Here is an 18571-nt window from a genome sequence, read left to right as displayed (position 1 = left end):
CTCAAGTGATGCAGTGCTAAGCTTGAGCAAAAAAGCTCAAGGATACAGTCCAGGTCCTGAGTTCAAGTCTCAGAACTAGGACACATGCACGCATGCATGCACACACACACGCATATACACACAACAGACTGAAGAACTAGCCTTCATATATATATATATATATATATATACATATGTATACACACACACACACACGTACATCAACAATGGCCAAGACATGGTAGGGACTGAGCTAGAGGTTCTGACTGCTGCTGCAGCTCTTACTGTATCAGCTGAAATTATATATTGGAGGGAGCTGTGAATAAACCTGACCCCACCAACTCTTCTTTGATTCCAGTAACATATATGTATATGTACACACACACACATATCTAGAATATGAAAACTCAAAAGTGGAAGCCAGATGGGTGAAGCTTCAATGTGCTCTTCGTGGTGAAGACATGGAGGTAAGGAACAGTTCTGTGTAGGGGAGTAGGGGAACTTCATAGCAAATAAAAGATGTCTTTTTCATCTTATTTTTCAAATAATGTCTTTCAGGTAATCTCTCCATGCCACCCTTAGAAAAATAGATTTTAAAAAAGCCTTTCTGGGGCTGGGAATTTGGCCTAGTGGTAGCGTGCTTGCCTTGTATACATGAAGCCCTGGGTTCAATTCCTCAGCACCACATATATAGAAAACAGCCAGAAGTGGCGCTGTAGCTCAAGTGGCAGAGTGCTAGCCTTGAGCAAAAAGAAGCCATGGGGCGGCGGCTGATTGCGGTAAACGTTTTCCACCTTCGCTGTGGGACCGCATGGAGTCGAGCATGGACGGTTGCGATGTCAGAAAAAAAGCAGCCGGTAGACTTGGGTCTCCTGGAGGAGGATGACGAGTTCGAGGAGTTTCCTGCCGAAGATTGGGCTGGTTTGGATGAAGATGAAGATGCACATGTCTGGGAGGATAACTGGGATGATGACAATGTAGAAGATGACTTCTCCAATCACTTACGAGCTGAACTAGAGAAACATGGTTATAAGATGGAGACTTCATAGCATCTAGCAAATATTGAAGTAAACTTGAACTGTACACTAAATTCTAGGACAAAGAAACCAGGATGAGATATTTCTAAAAAATATATGCATTGTGTATTTCATTACCTGCTTGAATTTGATTTTGTAACAAAAAATAAACATTTTTTTTTTCTCAAATTTTTATTTTCAAACTGACGAAAAAATAAACATTTTGATGTTAAAAAAAAAAAAGAAGCCATGGACAGTGCTCAGGCCATGAGTCCAAGCCCCAGGACTGGCAAAAAATAAAAAATAAAATAAAACCACCTCTGGATGTGTGGGTACATGCCAATTCTTTCCTAGTTGTAGTATTTAATAAGATTCCTAGGTAGGGACTTCAATACAATTACAGTTGAATATAATGGTGCACATGCCTATGATCCCAATATTTAGAGGTTGAGACAGGGATTGTGCAAGTCATAGGGGTGGGGAGGGGGGGGTGTTTGTTTTTTGTCAGTCATTGGGGGGGGGGGCTGAACTCAAGGCTTGGGCCCTGAGCTTTCACACTCAAAGCTAGCACCCTACCATTTTGAGCCACCGCTCCCCTTCTGGTTTTCAAGTGGTTGGAGATAAGAGTCTCAGACTTTCCTGCCCAGGCTGGCTTCAAACCATGATCCTCAGCTTTCCACCTCCTGAGTAGCTAGGATTAGAGGCATGAGCCAGCGGCTCGGGGGGTCATAGTGGTTTTGAGGATCACTCAGGCTACACAGTGAGTTGGAGCCTAAGAGAGAGAGAGACTGGGACCAGATCCAGATTGGGTCAGAGCCAGAGAGCTCTTGATCTCATTAGAGCAAACGCTCAAGAACAGAAAATATTTCATCAGCAAGAGCAAGCTTAGTAATGAAAAGAAAAGTGAAAGGTCACTCTTAAGGGGAGAATGTGGGCAGACTTGAGCACAAGTAACATCCATAAGGGTCCCAAGACCTCAAGATTTTATTGGGATGTGCTGGCATGGCAGTAGTCATCCCTGAAACCTATAGATTGTCATTAACTCCTGGATTATCAGGTTATGTGTCATTAACTCCTACGTGTTGGAAGGGGAAGCTTTTGACCTTGGCATGGTCAGACTAGGACTGTCATCATCTGCGTGCTGCCAGTGCTTTGGGTCAGCAAGCTCCTGCTGTGTCAAAAGGCATCCCATTAATGCAACACCAATGGGCTAGGATATGATTTTTTAAATTAAAACCAAAGCCATTATTCTCAACCATCACTCTGCTACCAGGTTCCCTATCTCCTTATGGCTTTTGGTAACCCTGTACTATTCCCTACATCAAGAAGTGTGAACCCTGTATTATTTTTTTTAATACAACTGTGTTGTATTAAGGTTTTATACAGAGGGATTGTTATTTCAAATTCAATTAATATGTACATTTCTCTCCTGGACAATGTCATCCCTTCTTTTGCTGTCTCCCAGTTTCCACTCCTGTCCTTGCCCACAAGCCACGTAGTTCATTATCCACATAGTGTATATCAAATTCTATGATTGCATTTGTTCACCCACCCTCCCTCCTCTTCTGCATCCTCTTTTGTTTCCCCTCTCCTAAAAAAGCAGGAAAAACATGTGCATAACATCAACAATTGCCAAGACTGAGATGGCAGGATACAGTGGCACAAGGAACTGATCCAGAGATTTTGACTGCTGCTGCTCTTGCAGTATTATCTGAAAACTGGTATACTGTTGTTTGCAGTTGAAACCTCTGAAACTCGATAGTTGGATTCATAGGTGGCTGTGCTGTAGTTTCTGACCATTACAAGAAGAGGTTTCCCTTGTGTATAGCTGGAAGCCACAGTTACCTCTTGGCAGACACATGTTCAGACAGCAGTTTTACTGATACATTATCTTGATTTATGAACACGATGACAGTGGCTTCTCCTCTGGATCCTGGGACTTTCTCAGCCACAGGTTCCTGGCTTGCAGTACCAAACATGGGTCCTCTTCCGTAGAGCAAGCATAAATCTAACTGAAGTGTGGTTGGTTGCACTGTACTAGTTGTGCCAATATTGTACCCGTCAGAATGCTCTGCAGGGCACACTGCCAGGGTAGCAACACGTGAGGCTAGTAGTCAAATAAGACCATTGGTGACAATGCACCCCTGGCATTCAGCCGTCCAGCACTGCAAAAATGGTAGCCATAGAGAAAAGGATTCCATTTCAGTCCAAGCTTGATTTCTGCATATCCCATATCCAGAGCATGGATGTCTTTAGCAACAGAAAACTGCAGTGGCAATAGCCTATAAGGTGTGGGAGCCATTCATAGGAAGGGGACTGCATCCATGGTACTGGGTTGTTTTTTTGTTAATTTAATAACCTTGCTTTATTTTAACTCTTTAACTGTTGTTTTAAGTGCATGTGCCACTTTTTTTTTTTTTTTTGGCCAGTCCTGGGCCTTGGACTCAGGGCCTGAGCACTGTCCCTGGCTGCCTTTTTGCTCAAGGCTAGCACTCTGCCACTTGAGCCACAGTGCCACTTCTGGCCGTTTTCTGTATATGTGGTGCTGGGGAATCGAACCCAGGGCCTCATGTATACAAGGCAAGCTCTCTTGCCACTAGGCCATATCCCCAGCCCCCCCCTTTTTTTTTGCTAGTCCTGGGCCTTGAACTCAGGGCCTGAGCACTGTCTCTGGCTTCTTTTTGCTCAAGGCTAGCACTCTACCTCTTGAGCCACAGCGCCACTTCCAGTTTTTTTCTGCTTATGTGGTGCTGAGGAATCCAACCCAGGGCTTCATGCATGCTAGGCAAAAACTACCGCTAAGCCACATTCCCAGCCCAGCATTGTGCCACTTTGATAGCCAATTTTTTGTTTGTTTTGTTTTTGGTTTTTTTTGCCAGTCCTGGGCCTTGGACTCAGGGCCTGAGCACTGTCCCTGGCTTCTTTTTGCTCAAGGCTAGCACTCTGCCACTTGAGTCACAGCGCCACTTCTGGGCATTTTCTGTATATGCGGTGCTGGGGAATCGAACCCAGGGCTTCAAGTATTCGAGGCAAGTGCTCTTGCCACTAGGTCATATCCCCAGCCCCGCCAGTTTTTTTTATAATGGCCATTTTTGTTATATGCGCCTGGCAATCCATACTTCTTACTTCATTACCTCTGTGAAACAGGCACTCAATGGCCCCCATTTCTTTTTAGACTGTGGTCGATAGATTGGAGATAAAAATATAGGAGCCTTTTTGTCAGATTATGGAATTGAAAAAAGCAGTCACCAGGATGGTGAAAAGTTCAAGTAGAATGGACTGCTCATCTTTAAAAGTTCCAGTTCTCAATGCATTTGCCTCTTTGTTTTTCTATTAGTTGCCTTTATAAATCCATTAATCCTAAACTAAATTTAGAACGGAATGCATGAACCAGAGGGGGGAGGCGGGAAATGTTTCCTCTTTTGGAACATAAAATCCCAGGAGACTCCCAGAGGGCAGAATTCCTACACGCTGTCTCCCAGAAAACTACAATTCCCAAAAGGCTTTGGTCCTGGGGGAGGCGGGGCGGAGTCTAGGAGAAGCTACTTGGTCGATTCCAACGCGTGAAGCTGAAAGGGTGAAGTGGGCGGGACCTGAGCAGGCTCCGCTTTTTGATTGGTCCGAACTAGAGAGGTTCCCCACGAGTGATTGCTACGGGCCCGCAGGGGGCCTCGGACGCGCGGCCGGAGCTTGAATTTCCCGGGCCTGGAGCGCGGGGCCCGCTGGGAGGACTGTGGGACGGTTACCCCACCTGGCTGGCGGGGTTCGCGAGTGGGCTTCGCCATGCAGAGCACAGACCTGGGCAACAAGGAGAGCGGAAAGATATGGCACCGCAAGCCCTCCCCGGCCACTCGGGACGGGTAAAGGCCGCGGCGGGAGGGCGCGGGACCCTCTCTGGAAAGGTGGGGAGGGCAGGGGGCGGGAGGGAGGGTGCTGATCCTGCGAGAGGGGTCGCTCCCGGCCACCCCAGTCCTGAGAAGTTCACGCCCTGGGGATGTGAGGAGTCCGGGGAGCGACTTGCCGGCCCTTTTGAGGCTCAGCCTTTCTCCTGACATTAATGGAAGCCTTTGTGTGGCCTTTGGGGGGGGGGGGGGGCGGGAGGGTCCCCATGGCTGGCTGCCAGCCATCCTGCCCTTAGTGCTTGGGGGTGGCCCTGCATCTCACCCACCCTCCCCCTCAACCCCCCCCTCCCCCCCGCTTCCCTGCATCAGCCGGAGGCGGGGTTTCTGGGACCTTTGGTACTGTTTTGTTTTCTGTTTGATCTGTGGAGCTTTTTGGTTGCCCCTCAACAAAGTGTTTACTCCTTTATAGGCCCGGAGTGACGGTGCCAGACTTGTGCCTGTCACACACTGTCAGTTCTCTTTTTATCAGTGATGCCGTCCCATCTACACCATAGAGAATAAGGAAAGTTTTGTCTAGGCGCTGATGGCCTTGCAATCCTAGCTACTCAAGGAGACTGGAATCTGGATCTGAAAATCTTGGTTCAAAGCTAGCTGAGGCAGGAAAGTCCATGAGACTCTTATCTCCAGTTAACTGCCAAAAAAAAAAATAAAAAAAAGTCCGAAGTACAAGAGGGGTGGCTCAGGTGATAGAGGGAGAGGGACCAGCCTTGAAAGAGGGTCCAGGCCCTGAGTTTAAGCCCCAGCACACACAGCACAGCAATGTGAAAAGTGTGCTGTTCTCCTTAATGAGTCTATTTTTTTTAAATGTTTATATTAGCATGAACTTTTATTTTTCTGTGTTGCTGGGGTCCAACCAACCTAGGGCCTAGGAGCTCTACCACTGAGCTCCGTCTGTCCCCTGAAGAAAATGTTTAATACACCTAATTCAATTCAGCGTGCTTTAATAAGGAAATTTCCAATATTAAAATTCAAAAAAGATTTTAAAATTTTTCACTAAAAACTTACTGCAGGGCCTAGTGGTAAAGTGCTCCCCTCGTATACATGAAGCCCTGGGTTCCATTCCTCAGCACCACATATATAGAAAAAGCCAGAAGTGAGGCTGGGAATGTGGCTTAGTGGTAGAGTGCTTGCCTAGCATGCATGAAGCCCTGGGTTGGGTTCCTGAGCACCACATAAACAGAAAAAGCCAAAAGTGGCGCTGTGGCTCAAGAGGTAGAGTGCTAGCCTTGAGCAAAAAGAAGCCAGGGACAGTGCTCAGGCCCTGAGTTCAAGCCCTAGGACTGGCAAAAAAAAAATGAAAAATAGAATATTTTCTGGCCTTCAGAAACAGAATATTCATTCACACATATACATTGTTTTAAGGAGTTATTTTGTGCAGCAAGTTCCATAAACAGGTACCCCCCCCCCCCCCAGCAGATACATAGGACAGGATCCTCCTCTCAAAATAAAAAAAGTAACTTTAGGGGGAAGGAGAGCAAAAAGCTGTAACTTCAGACAAATACAACTATATGTGTGTCTATAAATAGAAGTGAACTGAGAGCTTTGAACTTGCTAGTCTCATTCTGTGACTTGAGCCATGTCTAATCCCTTTGTATTTTTCTGGATAATGCCATGGTTTGGTAGGGGTCTGGCCTCCAATCTACTTATGCCTCACTTGAAACTGAGATTATAAGGTGCACCACCACTCTAGGTCTATGTTAATACATTTAGTAAATTTGAAATGGAAGTAGTATGTGGTCATTAACAAATACGTACAAAATACAAGAAAGTAGAAAAGGGGAAGATAACTCATTCCTTTTTTTTTTTTTACACATGGCTGCTATTCTGATGTGTTCACCTTTTTTCATATATATCTGTATGCATTTTCCTCATTTTTTTCTTTTAAATGTGTTTGTGGACATATGTTTATATACACGTACCAGTTGTTTGTCACCTAAGGTTAGAATGTTTTCCTTTTAGATAACTTGTTAAAGTATTCTATATGGTTCTATAAGGTATTGAAAGTTCTTTAATCTTTTCACTAGAACTGTAATTTGTGTGGGTTTTAAAAGAATGACTTAAAGCACCCATTTATTCAGTGGGCACAGTCTGAATACTTGTGCGTTGTAGGTCAGGTGCAGGGGCTAAGTGCTGGCTCACAGTACCAAACAAGCTGTGGTCCATGTCCTTACAGAGCATCCTGCCAGGATATTATGATAAATCTATTAGAAAGGAAAACAAAACGCACGGGTACTTTATTCACTTTTGAATAAATTTTATGTCACGACAACAATCTGACATGGTATTGTTAGCCTTTCAAGCAATTGTAGTTCATAGATGTTGATACATGCATTTTTTGGTCTGTACTTAACTACTTACTAAACTAAGCTCACGTGTGCAGCAGAACATGCCTGTCAGTTACTTTTAGCTGCCGGCGTGTCAATGTCTGACATACAGTAAGGTTTTGAGTACTTGATGAAGAAATGAACAGTAGCTACTTTCATGAGAATAATTTCCTGAACTGTTTCCAAAAACCCTTGTAAAACTGATTGTATGGGAGAGAAGGAATAGCAGTAGGAGAGGAAGGAAGAATAGGTGGGCAGAAAGCCTTCAAATAATATTGGAAAAATATCCTATAAAAGGTATACTTTATGTATAAAATAATAGTTGCTGTAGGACTTACTAATATCTAGTTTCTCGTTTTGACAGAGTTATAGTGAACATCATTCACAGTACTTCTGATTACCACCCAAAAGTTTTGCGATTTTTGAATGTGGCCTTTGATAGCTCAGGTGATTGCTTAATTGCTGGTGACCATCAAGGAAATATCTATGTTTTTGACTTATGTGGAAACAGGTAAGCAGATCATTTTTTGTTTGTTTTTATAATACCTTGTTTAATAAGTTATTATTTCACTGGCTACTTGCTATTCATCATGCATTCAGAAAGCTTTATTAATTTCAGGTACCTTAGAAAATAGTGTTGTGAGTGCTGAAAGAATGTAGGAAAATAATAGAAATATATTGTTCAGTTGAGGGGGTTTTGGTGAGAATTTACAGTGTCTCTTGTAGCTTTTTTTCCCCTGAAATTTAGAATTTTTCTTGTTTTATTTTTTTCCAGTTGTGAGGCAAACTTAGGGCCTTGGCAGTATTCCTGAGCTGTTTTGCCCAAGGCTAGCATGCTACCATTTTGAGTGCCAGCACCACTGCTGGTTTTCTGGCGATTAATTGGAGATAAATGTCATACAGACTTTTCTCCCAGGCTGGCTTTGTACCTTGATCCTCAGATCTCAGCCTCTTGAGTAGTTAGGATTATAGGCATGAGCCACTGGTGCCTAGTTTAAATTGGAAATTTCATATTGCTAATTGATCTGTTAATTTCTGGTATTACATTAAGCAATTTAGAACCAACGTAATTACCTTTGAGCATTGCTGCAGTATACTAGATGTAAGAATTTTAAAGAACTGGTCTCTGCTCTTCTCTGTCTATTCCCATGTGGAAGAATTTAGCCGTGAAGCAGTTCAGTGGCACCGATGAGGTAGGTGTTCATGCTACGGGCCTAGGAGCAAGGGAGCACTACAGCAAGAGTAGGATTATCCGCATGTGGGATATTGCAATGATGGGTAGTTAGTTTAATACGGAGGGCTTTGGTCAAATAAGTAAATATATCAGCAAGAATGAAGCCACATTTCTCACTATTGGAAAAGAAGCTTACATGAGAGAGAAAATTAGAATGAATCCTGTAGTATTAGACTGGAATGTGATATATCACTGTGAGTTACTGGTTTGAATGGAGAGAGAGAGAGAGATAGAAGTAAATCAAAATATATGTATAAGAATGAGTGAATTTATATAAACATGTGTTTCCTAGCTTTATCCATACAGAGTACCTGGGAGCAGTAATACACTAGTAATAATGAAAACACCTAGTGTCCAGTTCTTGTTTTCTAAATACCATTCTTTACTAAAAAGAATCAAAGATCCTTGCAGGAAAGGCTGGGCACCAGTGGCTTACATTTCTAACGCTAGCTACTCAGAAAGCTGAGATCTGGAGGATCATAGTTCAAGGCCAGACTGAGCAGAAAGTCCTCAAGATTCTTATCTCCAATTAAACATTGGACTAATGGTATTGTTGAAGTGGTAAGAGTGACAGCAGAGCAACAAAGCCCAGCAAGAATATGGCCCTGAGTTCAAATTCCAGCATTATTCCCCCCCCCCCCAAAAAAAAAAAGACATAGATGCCAGTTTTAAGGATCTCAGCTTTTTGGTAAAGAACAGAGTTAACACGTCTCTGTGGTTCCTCTCACCTGTAGTTCCAGCCATTTGGGAGAGAGAGATAACAATAGATAATCTCTTCCATTTCCACCTTCACCTTCGCAGTTTGTCTGTCCCTCTCCCTCTGGTACTCACCCTCAATGCAGCCCGCTTTGTTTCCAATCAATACCCCTTCAGTGTACATTTATTGTACAAATGGGCATCACTGTTGTATCTCTCATACACATATTTTAATCAGATTAACCCCTTCTATTGCTCTCTCCCCATTCCTCCTACTCAACATTTTTCAGTAGTGTCCTTATACTCTCTATGTATAGCATAATGTATTTCAATATTATTTACCCTCCATCATTCTTTCCCTCTTCCCCTTCACTCATCCACTCAAACACTCCCATAATGTTTTAGATAGATTTTTTCCTACACATATCTTTTAGGTCTAGAGTCCACAAAACATGCAATATATATGTATATCTTTTTGGCTTGGCTTATCATGCAACATGATCTCCAGTTCAATCCATTTTGCTTCAAATGACAATTTCATTTTTCTTTATGACTGAAATTTCAAGATACACATATACACTATATTTTCTTTTTTTTTTTGCCAGTCCTGGGCTTTAGACTCAGGGCCTGAGCACTGTCCCTGGCTTCTTTTTGCTCAAGGCTAGCACTCTGCCACTTCTGGCCATTTTCTGTATATGTGGCGCTGGAGAATTGAACCCAGGGCTTCATGTATACGAGGCAAGCACTCTTTGCCACTAGGCCATATTCCCAGCCCCACTATATTTTCTTAATTCATTGGTTCTTGGGCACCTCAGCCAGTTCCACAGTTTACCCATTGTGAACAGGGATATAGTGTGCAGATTTATATATGTATATTGTTATAACATATGTTATATTGTTACAATCTATATTGATTTACACTTATTCAGATACATGCCCAAAAATAGGAAGGGGTCATAGGTAGATCTATTTTTAGTTTTTTGAGAAACCTCTCCTGATTTTCTTAGCTTTAGCTTACATTCCCTCCCAGCATTTGTTGTTGTTTGTTTTCTTGATAATTAACATTCTAACAAGGGTGAGATAGACTTTTGTGTAGTTTTCATTTGCAGTTCCCTTATGGCTAAGGATGGTGAACATTGCTTTATATATTCATTAGCCATTTCTTATTTCTTCTTCTGAAAACAAATTGGTTCATTTACTCACTTGTTAATTAGGTTATTCATTCATTTACTGTTTAATTTGTACAAGTCTTTGTGGCTTCTGGATGTTAATAATTTCTGTTTTGAATAGCTGCTAAGATTTTCTCCTATTCTGTGGGTTGTCTGTTTTGGAAACATTTTGTCTTGTTTTGTTTTGTTTTGGTCGGTTGTGGGGCTTGAACTGGGGGCTTGGGTGCTGTCCCTGAGCTATTTTGCTGAAGGCTAACACTACCACTTTGAGCCACAGCTCCATTTCCGATTTTTGAGTGGTTAATTGGAGATAAGAGTATGACTGGGCCTTTTCTGCCCAGGCTGGCTTCGAACCACAATCCTCAGATGTTAGCCTTCTGAGTAGCTAGGATTACAGATGTGAACCACCAGCACCAGGCTGGGAAATTGTTTCTTTTGCTATGCAGAAACTTTTTAATTTGCTGCAGTTGCCTTTTTCAATTTTTGCTCTGATTTTCTGAACAATTGGAATCTTATTCAGAAAACAGTTCCCTGAGCTTGTATCTCCCAGAATTTCCCCCCTTTTTTTCTGGTAATATTTTTAGATCCTATTGTATCTTCTTAAAATTGTTTTCTTTATTGAGATGGCATGTTCTGCTACACTGCTGTGCTGAGCAAAAAGTGACCAAACTAAAACTTAAAAAATCAGACAGGGTGATAAAGCCTACTCTACTGGACCCCCTCAGGGTCAATTATCTCTTTTCAACTGTCTTTTTACAAAAGGACTAAACACTTGGCTGATTTTTCTACCCCGCCAATCATTTTGTCCCTCACTTTGCTGACTTCTAATGCTACCTTCTTTAGTGTTGTGCTACTCAAGTATCTGTCCTGGGTGTCCTTCTATATTCCAAGTGCTCTCATAGAGTATATGATAACGTGTGACTCTTGAGCACTTGAAAGGTGGGTAGTCCAACTTGAAATAAAGTATGTTGTATGTGTACAACAAAAATATACTGTGAATTTTGAAGAGTCAATATGAAGAAAAGGTAAAATTGGATTAAGTATCAAAATTAAGTATTGGAACTTAAATGTTTACTAAGTTAATAAGATTTTTGTTGATAAAGACAAAGCAGAGAGACAAAGCAAAGAGCAAAGAGAGCCGAATTCTATGTATATAATATATACACATCTGAAACATGATGAAACCCTTGGTGTAATTAATACATTAAAAAAAAAAAAAGCCAGGCACTGGTGGCTCATGTCTATAATCCTAGCTACTCAAGAGGCTGAGATCTGAAAACTGATTCAGAGCCAGCCTGGGCAGGAAAGTCTATGAGACTCTGATTTACAGTTAGCCACCAGAAAATCAGAAGTGGCACTGTGGCTCAAAGTAGTAGAGCTCTAGCTTTGAGTAAAAGAGCTCAGGGATATAGTCTAGCCCCTAAGATCAAGCCCATGACCAAAAATTAAAAGTATGGCTGGGCACCCATGGATCATGCTTATAATTCTAGCTACTCAGGAGGCTGAGATCTTGGCGATCAGTTTGAAGCCAGCCCAGACAAGCAAGTCCTGGAGTCTCTTATCTCCAGTTAACTACCAAAAAGACAGAAGTGGAGCTGTGGCTCAAGTGGTAGCCTGCTAGCTTTGAGCAAAAAAGGTTAGGGAATGTGCTTGCGCCCCAGTTCAAGCCTTAGGATAGTTGCGTGCGTGCACGCACACTTGCCAGCACACACTCACACACACACAATGATAGGGAAGTAAAAAAGTCTCTATGAGGGGGAGGCTTAACAGTGGGTGGGAGGGGAGGAAGACTAATAAAGATGACTATGTTGGAAGTAGTTTGTTTGAATGCAGGAAAATAGAACAATGAAAGCTGTTGAAAATGGGAAGGATTGTAAGGGAGAGGGGATGAGGTTGACTGATGCATTATATATACATGTGTAGAAATGTTATAATGAAACCTTCATACTAATGTATGCTAATTAAAAACTGTGTATTGTGGTGATGCTCCTAGTGCTTGTAATACTGAGGCTTGAATTTAGGTCCCCACACTTTTACTCAGCTTTTTCACTCAAAGCTGGCTTTCTACCACTTGAGCCATACCTTCACTTCCAGCTTTGTGCTGGTTCTTTCAAGATAAGAGTCTTGGATTTGTCTGCCTGGCCTGGCTTTGAACCTCAATCCTCAGATCTCAGCCTCTGGATTAGATAGGATTACAAATGTGAGCTACCAGAGCCCGGCTTCTTTTCACTTTTTCAATATGCCTCTAGAAATTTTTTAATTATACATGTGACCTATATTATATTCCTTTTGAACAGTATGGCTCTAAATGTTATACAAGGACCTTACATTCAACATGTTTGAATTGAGGTATCTTACTTTTTACTCTCAAGCTTGTTTTCCTTTGTGTAAGCTCAAAGTTTAGTTTGTCTTTTTTTTTTTTTTACAATTAAATTCTAGATATATGCAAATGTCTCTACTAAGTGTTCAACATATATTATTTAACCACATCACTTCATCACTTTGGCTTTCATTTCACATGTGAGGACTTTCCCAGTTCCTGTTTCTTCACATTTGTTTGTTTGTTTGTTTATTTATTTATTTTTGCCAGTCCTGGTCCTTGAACTCAGGGCCTGAGCACTGTCCCTGGCTTCTTTTTGCTCAAGGCTAGCACTCTGCCACTTGAGCCACAGCGCCACTTCTGGCCTTTTTCTATATATATGGTGCTGAGGAATCGAACCCAGGGCTTCATGTATATGATGCAAGCACTCTTGCCTCTAGGCCATATTCCCAGTCCTCTTCACCCTTATTTGATGCACACAAATCTGTTTAAATTCTGAAACTTCTCCTGCTTATCTTTTCATTATGAATCCATATCTCTGGTTGGGACTCTTAGCTTAGTGGTCTCCCTTTGTTCCTTGTCTTTCCATCTGTCCATTGCTACTGTGCCAAAGCCAATCTTCCTAAAACTTAGGCCTAATCATAATTCTTACATTCTAAAAGTTTACCATCAGCTTTCCAATTTGTAGAAGTAAAATCCTTTAGTATGGCTCATAGCATCTTTTAACATCTATTTTTGGCCTATCAAAATGGGAGCTCATTTTTAAGGAAGTCATTTTCTTTTTATGATCAGTGTCAACTTTAAGATCGTTGGTGAAATTTCCAATACTAATACAGTGATCTCTTAATAGGTTTACTCTTGTTCAGCGAACAGCGCAAGCTTGCACAGCTCTGGCCTTTAATCTTCGCCGAAAGTCTGAGTTCCTTGTGGCATTAGCTGATTATTCTATTAAATGTTTTGATACAGGTAAATGTTCTCTTATTTGTCTTTTGAATTCTTGTTTTTCTTCGACAGTACTGGTGTATAGCTACCACTTTGACCCGTGCACACCTCCACCCTTCTTAAGTGTTTGAAGCAGACTGTAAGGAGCTTACCAATTAATACAGTTTGAAAGCTCAGTGGCCACATGGCTGCTTTCACATCTGACAGAGCCGGAAAAGCTTGTGGATCTGAGGACCGTCCTCACTTCAGCTTGTCTGCTTGTCACGTTAGGGTTCTCTACTGCCTTCAGGTTCAGTAATTCACTAGAACACTCACAGCTGAGGGAAGCATTCTGTATGTGATAAGTCTAAGCTAGCAGAAGGATAGAAATCAAGAGCCAGCCACAAGAGATAGAAACCCTGCTCCTCATAGCATCCATTGAGTTCTTACTCTCAGGCTTTCCTCCATCCCACACTACAGCACTTCCGTTGGCTTCAGAAAAGGTAATCCAACTTCATGTCATAGAACAAGGACTCTTAAGTTATAATAGTAGATTAAAAAGTAGTATTGTAAATGTAGCCTTGTGAAAAGTTGCTACATCAGCCTGATTTTTCTCATTTCACTGAAAGCCAACAAGTAATAACAAGTAATCATTAACTAACCCCAAGCTTCAGGCTAGTGTACAGGAGCCACTACTATTTCCCTAAGAAATTTGTTCCTTTATCTTCAGTTCAGACCTTATATCTTAAAATTTCCCACATTTGTGTCTTGCTTTCTGACTTCTTGGTTACACTTTTTTTCTTTTCTTTTTTTTTTTTTTTTTTTTAATGCCAGCCTTGGGGCTTGAACTCAGGGCTTGGCACTGCCTCTGAGCTTTTTTTTTTTTTTTTGGTCAGTCCTGGGGCTTGGACTTGGCCTGAGCACTGTCCCTGGCTTCTTTTTGCTCAAGGCTAGCACTCTGCCACTTGAGCCACAGCACCACTTCTGGCCATTTTCTGTATATGTGGTGCTGGGGAATCAAACCCAGGGCCTCATGTATATGAGGCAGGCACTCTTGCCACTAGGCCATATCCCCAGCCCCTCTGAGCTTTTTTGCTCAAAACTAGTGCTCTACTACTTGATCCACAGCTTCACTTCTTGATTTTTGGTGGTCAATGGAATATAAGAGTCTCATGGCTGGCTTTGAACCATAATTCTCACACCTCGGCCTCCTAGGTAGCTAGGATTATAGGCATGAGTCACCTGTCCTCAGCCTTGATACTATCTTTTTGGGAGAAGAATTCTGATCATAAAAGTGAAACATTCTATAGGAAACTTGGAAATAAGGAAAAATGCGAAGATAAAAAGTTACCTATCATAGTATACCTAATGAAAGTTATCATGAATAGCTTCTAATTGTTATTAAGCTATTATTGTAAAAGGGTTACAATTCCTTAAGTCAGGTTATAAGTACAATACTTGTTGGACAATGTCACCCTTTCCTTTGTTGTCTCTCATTTTTCCCACTTCATGAATAGTTTTTGGTGTTTTCTTAATGGGTCTGTTTCCTCTGCTTACACACATACACAACACCTCAAAACAAATTTTTGGCTTTTTTTTGAGACAGGAGCTAGCCCAGACTGAACTCACTGTATACCAGCCTCAGCCTTCTAAGTATTATGTTTATGTTTATTCCTCTGTGCCCATCTCAGAATTAATCTGTAAATTGCTCTATCTGTTTTTCCTTGTGTATTGCTTACATGAATTACTAACATCACCATCTGTTTACATAACTAAACTGGACCACTAGAGTTTTTAAAAATTTTTTGTTGGTATTGGGATTTGAACTCAGGGCCTTGTACTTGATGGGCTTGAATTCTACCACTTGACCCATTCCCCTAGCCAATCACTGAAGTCTTCACTGTTTCTTTTTTATTCTTATGTATTTATTTTATAGCTAGTTGTACCAAGAAGTTACAGTTCCATAAGTCAGGTATGAATACAGTGCATCTTGATCAGTGTTACCCTTTCTTTTGTTCTTCCCTATATCCCCCTCCTGTCCCTACCCTCAAGTTACATAGTTCAATTTTTATATAGGGAGTCTTTATCTCAATATATTGAATCGATGTCTAAACTAAGTCTTTTGGTATTTATTTCTCCTGAATACCTTTTGAATGTGTTTCTTCATTGACATTTTCTTAGTTTAAACTTTTATCTCCTGTCTGCTTTTTGTTTTTGTTTTTTTTTGTTGGTCAAGGGACTTGAACTGTGGGCCTGGGTGCTGACCCTGAGCTTTCCAGCTCAAGGGTAGCACTCTACCACTTAAACCAAAGCACCACTTCGAGTTTTCTGGAGGTTAATTGGAGGTAAGCATCTCACAGACTTTCCTGCCAGGGCTGGTTTTGAATGACAGTCCTCAGATCTCAGCCTCCTGAGTAGCTAGGATTATAGGCGTGAGCCACTGGTGCCCAGCTCCTGCCTGGATTATTATAGCAACATGAAAATTAGTTTCCTTGTCCAATCTCTTCCCTTCTAGTATTTCTACCATACCATGTATTCTCAGTGTTCTTTGTAAAACATAGACCAGATATGCTATTGTTCTACATAAAACTCTTATCCGTAATACCCAGACTTTCTAGTGTCATGTTTGAGGATATACTTAAACCCTTTGTAGGTTTCATCTCTTGAGATTTCCACAGTACCCATCACTAATACATGCATGGTGCCCTCTATCAGCTAGCCACAGGTTTCCATCTTTTGACTCCGTTTATGGGTAGTGTTTATGCATAATGTGAGATGAATGGTGTCTTACTTGTGTGACAATTTTACTTTTACCACAGTCACCAAGGAGCTGGTTAGCTGGATGAGAGGACACGAGTCATCAGTATTTTCAATCTCTGTGCATGCATCAGGGAGATATGCCATCACTACTTCTTCTGATACAGCACAGCTGTGGGACTTGGATACCTTTCAGAGGAAGAGAAAGCTGAATATTCGCCAGTCTGTGGGTATTCAGAAGGTCAGTAACGGGGGACATCTTGGCCTATTTTGCATCTGGGGTTAGTTTCTTGGTCAGCAGGATTTTGAGATGATAGAATAGTAATGGTGCATGTTGCCTCACAAGCTATGGTCTCATAACTCAGGAAAAGACAAAGCCAAGTAGCCGGCTTGAGTAACTATGTCACCTGTAATATTTGCTTATAAATTATTGAGCATTTCATTTTTCTCTTAATTTTATTTTCCTTTATTCTAATGTGATAGCTATGAAACTTCAACTCTGATAACATGATCAGTGACCAATTTTGTTATAGATAACTTCAAACATTGCAGATAAGGTGAGAATTTAACAGTGAACACTGGTGTACTCACCTTCTAGAGTCTACCATTAGGTTGTTACTGTCCTATATTATGTGCATTTATGTTTTTCTGCCTGTCCATTTTGTGTTTTAAAGTAAATCACAGACATTAGTGTATTGCCTCTTAAATATTTAAAACTGTGTTTAATTGACTAAACCTTAACATCTGTTACTGTGAAATTTATATGTAAAAAGTCTTAAGTACATGTAACTATAGACACAGCTAAATACATATGTATACTAAATATATATGTATATATATGTCTATACCTACACACACGATAAGTGTTCTCAAAATGACTTAACTCTCAAGTATTCTTGTTAAATTTGACAAGTGTCTCACCTGTGTAACCCAGCAGATCCTATCACCATCACTCCAGAAACTTCTATCATGTCTTCCTTGGATAGGCACTATTCTGATGTTTTCTACTACAGATTTCATATAATCTTTTGGAGTATTTAATGATAATTATATAAGGCTTTTTTGAGATTTGTCTATATTGTATGTATCAGAAAGGCTATATCTTTTATTGTAGATTAGTATTATATGTGTGTATGTGTATATATGCATATTTGTGTGTTTATACATATATACACAAATATATATATACACATGTATACACATATACACTTATGCCCTTTTAAAAAATATCCATTTCTTTTACTTTTTTTTCCATTAACTAGATGCAGAAGTATCTGGGTCTCCCATATGATTAATTACTTTGCTTTAAGTTATACTACACACTTGCTGTTGCTTTTAATTTCTTGGTTATTAATATGAACAGCTAGTAATGCATGTCAACCAAAAATTTCTTTTGTAGTCTCCCTGGAAATCCCAGAGTTCTTTAGTGTGCCGTTAGTAATTAAAAAGAAGATAAATGTTGTAGCTAGCTTATTCATTAGGGGTTTAGACCAAATGTCTTAGTAGGTCTTTTTTTAAAAATTGCTTTAGCACTTAAATTGAATTTTAAATTTGTTTCAAAGAAAAGACTATTGGGAGTTGAATCCACAGTGGAAGTAGTTATGAAACAATGACCTGGAGACCATCTGTTCTTTTTACAATGAAATTAAAATTGTATACACCGGATAGTCACAAATGCTAATATTGCTTGGTCGTTTAGACATTTTAGTTTAAAGAGAGGCATGACTAAATATTAGCAATATAAGAATAAAATTAAGTGTATTGTTCTAAAATAATAAAACACCATAGTCTAATTACCAGAAAAATTTTAAGGGACTAGATAGTAAATTGTTTTGGCTTTGTTGGCCAACAGCAAAATTACGTAACCATTGAATAATGTTTTGACATTTTGGGTTGCTGAGCTATGCAAAATTTGGAGGTAGGCTACATGGTTATCGCTTCTGGCTTACACTATGGAGAACCAAAAACAGATATAACTTAATCTTAAAGTAAAACTTTAATTCGTAATAAATTTTATTAATCTTTTTTTTTCTTTTTTGTCTACTGAGGATTGAATCCATGGGCTTGTACATTCTAGGCAAGCACTCTTATCAGCTGAGCCATACCTCAAGCTCTTTTTTTGCTTTCCTTGGTGTTTGTTTTGGGTCTCACTTTTTGCCCATGCTTGTCTAGACTGCAGCCTTCTTATTACTTCTCCTTAGCTAGGAAGATAGATGTACAACACCATGCCCATGTTTCTTCTTTAATTGGTTA

General features: G+C 40.6%; 2 protein-coding genes across 5 annotated transcripts in view; both read left to right on the top strand.

Annotated features, from left to right (window-relative positions):
• The first annotated feature begins 765 nt into the window (after positions 1-765).
• On the top strand, positions 766-1131 carry LOC125360978 (26S proteasome complex subunit SEM1-like). The gene has a single exon (XM_048359175.1). It carries the CDS (start codon positions 816-818, stop codon positions 1026-1028), a length of 213 nt encoding a protein of 70 aa, XP_048215132.1. The 5' UTR covers positions 766-815; the 3' UTR covers positions 1029-1131.
• Positions 1132-4712: 3581 nt separating this feature from the next.
• Tbc1d31 (TBC1 domain family member 31) overlaps positions 4713-18571 on the top strand; it is a 48121-nt gene continuing 34262 nt past the window's right edge. For 3 of the 4 annotated variants that reach the window (XM_048359166.1, XM_048359167.1, XM_048359170.1), the window contains exons 1-4: positions 4713-4855; positions 7586-7732; positions 13491-13606; positions 16381-16559. In XM_048359166.1, the coding sequence (XP_048215123.1) occupies positions 4779-4855; positions 7586-7732; positions 13491-13606; positions 16381-16559 (519 nt within the window). In that variant the 5' untranslated portion in view covers positions 4713-4778. The remainder of the gene's footprint in view (positions 4856-7585; positions 7733-13490; positions 13607-16380; positions 16560-18571) is intronic. The other variant, XM_048359169.1, reaches the window with a different exon arrangement.

This window comes from Perognathus longimembris, chromosome 12 (assembly GCF_023159225.1).
Source record: "Perognathus longimembris pacificus isolate PPM17 chromosome 12, ASM2315922v1, whole genome shotgun sequence".
Taxonomy (NCBI): Eukaryota; Metazoa; Chordata; class Mammalia; order Rodentia; family Heteromyidae; genus Perognathus; species Perognathus longimembris.
Note: the sequence above shows the minus strand (reverse complement) of the source record. Positions and strands in the feature narration are given on the sequence as shown.